The sequence below is a fragment of the Myotis davidii genome, unplaced genomic scaffold (genome assembly GCF_000327345.1).
Source record: "Myotis davidii unplaced genomic scaffold, ASM32734v1 scaffold362, whole genome shotgun sequence".
Lineage (NCBI taxonomy): Eukaryota > Metazoa > Chordata > Mammalia > Chiroptera > Vespertilionidae > Myotis > Myotis davidii.
This window is the reverse complement of record NW_006297152.1, coordinates 4,856,598-4,858,442: the sequence shown is the minus strand read 5'-3', so window position 1 is coordinate 4,858,442 and position 1,845 is coordinate 4,856,598. Positions and strand designations below refer to the sequence as shown.

Sequence of the window (1,845 nt, the reverse complement as noted above, 5' to 3'; positions counted from 1 at the left end):
GTTGTGGTGGGGGCGGGGCTTAGCCATGGGGCGTTCTGGAACGCGGCCCTGAGCGGTGCCCCCACCCCTCTCTCCTTGGAATCACCCTGTGACGGAATTCTCACCCCAAGGTAGGATTTCTTAGGGTCTTCATACCCTTTCTGGGTGATTGTGAGTCACCCTCCAGGTCATCATGACCTAACAAATGCATGCGCCACCTGCAACTCCACACACCTGAGAGAAAATGGATGTTTACACTCGGAGGCGATAGTACACGGAGACCTCTACTTATTGCCAGAGGAAACCCTAGTGACAAATCCAGCGACCTAGAATTTCCCCAACTAACTCACATGGTTCCCAAAACAAATGTTTCTTTACATTTTAAACAAGGCAGCCCCTTTCTGCCAAGAAGGATAGCTTAGTCTATTTTCATGTGTCTGTTGTGCTGCTCAAAATTCTCACACACACAAAAAGATTATATTATGTAACCGAAACGGTAGGCAAATTTCCAGCTAACGAGTGATTTAATGTGTGCAAACCATGAACATTTTCACAATAAAAGTCTGCTCAAGATAATATATTTTGGAGAAGAACAGAGACCACTGATTTCTGTTATTTTATTCCCACATTGAGCCAATTGGAATAACTTTTGTTTACTGTCTAGCTGGGAAGCGTTGCCCTGGGGCCCACAGTTCCCACAGCCTTGGGAAAACACCTGCCTTCCTCCGCTCATTTGGAAGGACACTGTGTTAAACTTGGAGTTTATTTTTAGGAAAATATTAGTATTACTATTGTGTTACAAGAGTTCAGGGAATAATTACAACATTCATCATGTTTTGACTCTAAAGGCTTTTCCTCTTGTCAGGAGTTCTGGATTTTGTTTAAAATGATACCTAACTATATATTTCACTCACCCAAAGTAAAATCTATTACTCTAGCATTTCTCCAAAATGTTTCTTTTTTAAATAAATCGTGGTGGGGTTTTTATTTTTAGGTTCAGAATAATAGATACCACTTGTCCTAGTGGAAAGTTCAAAAACAACTCCCCTCCCATCCCCTGCCTCCCAAAGCCAACAATTGTTAGGAACTTGCTATGTGCTGGGCAATCCATAGATATCAAAGTTATAAAAATAAAAGACAAAATTCCGGTCTTCATAATCCTAGTGAAGGGTGCAGACTGTCAATAGATTATTGTGTTTAGTAAGGACCATGAAGTACTGATACATGCTACAACATGGAAGAAACTTGAAAACATGCCAGATGAATGAAATCAGTCACAGAAGCCCACATAACATGTTATTTCATTTACATGAAATGTCCAAAACTGTCAAATCTAAAGAGACAGGAAGCAGATTTGTGGTTGCCTAGGAAAATGTTTTGAGGGGAAATGGAGACTGACTATCATGGACCCAGAAGGTCTTTCTGGGGTGATGAGAATGTACTACAATTGACTGTAGTGATGGTTGTACAATTCTGAGAATAAACTAAAAACCATTGAACTGTATGCTGTAAATGGGTGAATTGTATGCTATATGAATTACACCTCAATTTGAAAAAGTAAAATTTATAGCACATTAGATGGTGGTAAGTGCTAAGGAAAATAATAAAAATATGGGGAGGGGTGAGTAGGGATGGAAGAGTTTTGGAGGGTGACTGGGGATATAATTTTTATACAGAGAGGGAGGGTAAGTGACATTTGAGTAAAGAACTAAAGGAGGTGAAGAGGAAAATCTTAGTCTTTGATAGCTGCAAGGGAAGGAAAGTTTTTTCCATCCAGCAGTCATTCCCAAAGGGCAGTTCAAATATAAGGAACACAGATAAATACGGAGTACTCCTTAATACTACTAACATTTTATTCATATTTCC

General features: G+C 39.8%; 1 protein-coding gene across 1 annotated transcript in view; it reads right to left on the bottom strand.

Annotated features, from left to right (window-relative positions):
* Positions 1-27, bottom strand: part of SHCBP1L (SHC SH2-domain binding protein 1-like) — a 17,310-nt gene extending 17,283 nt beyond the window's left edge. The window contains exon 1 of the mRNA XM_006772981.2: positions 15-27. Coding sequence (XP_006773044.1) covers positions 15-27 — 13 coding nt within the window. The remainder of the gene's footprint in view (positions 1-14) is intronic.
* Between the last annotated feature and the right edge of the window lie 1,818 nt (positions 28-1,845).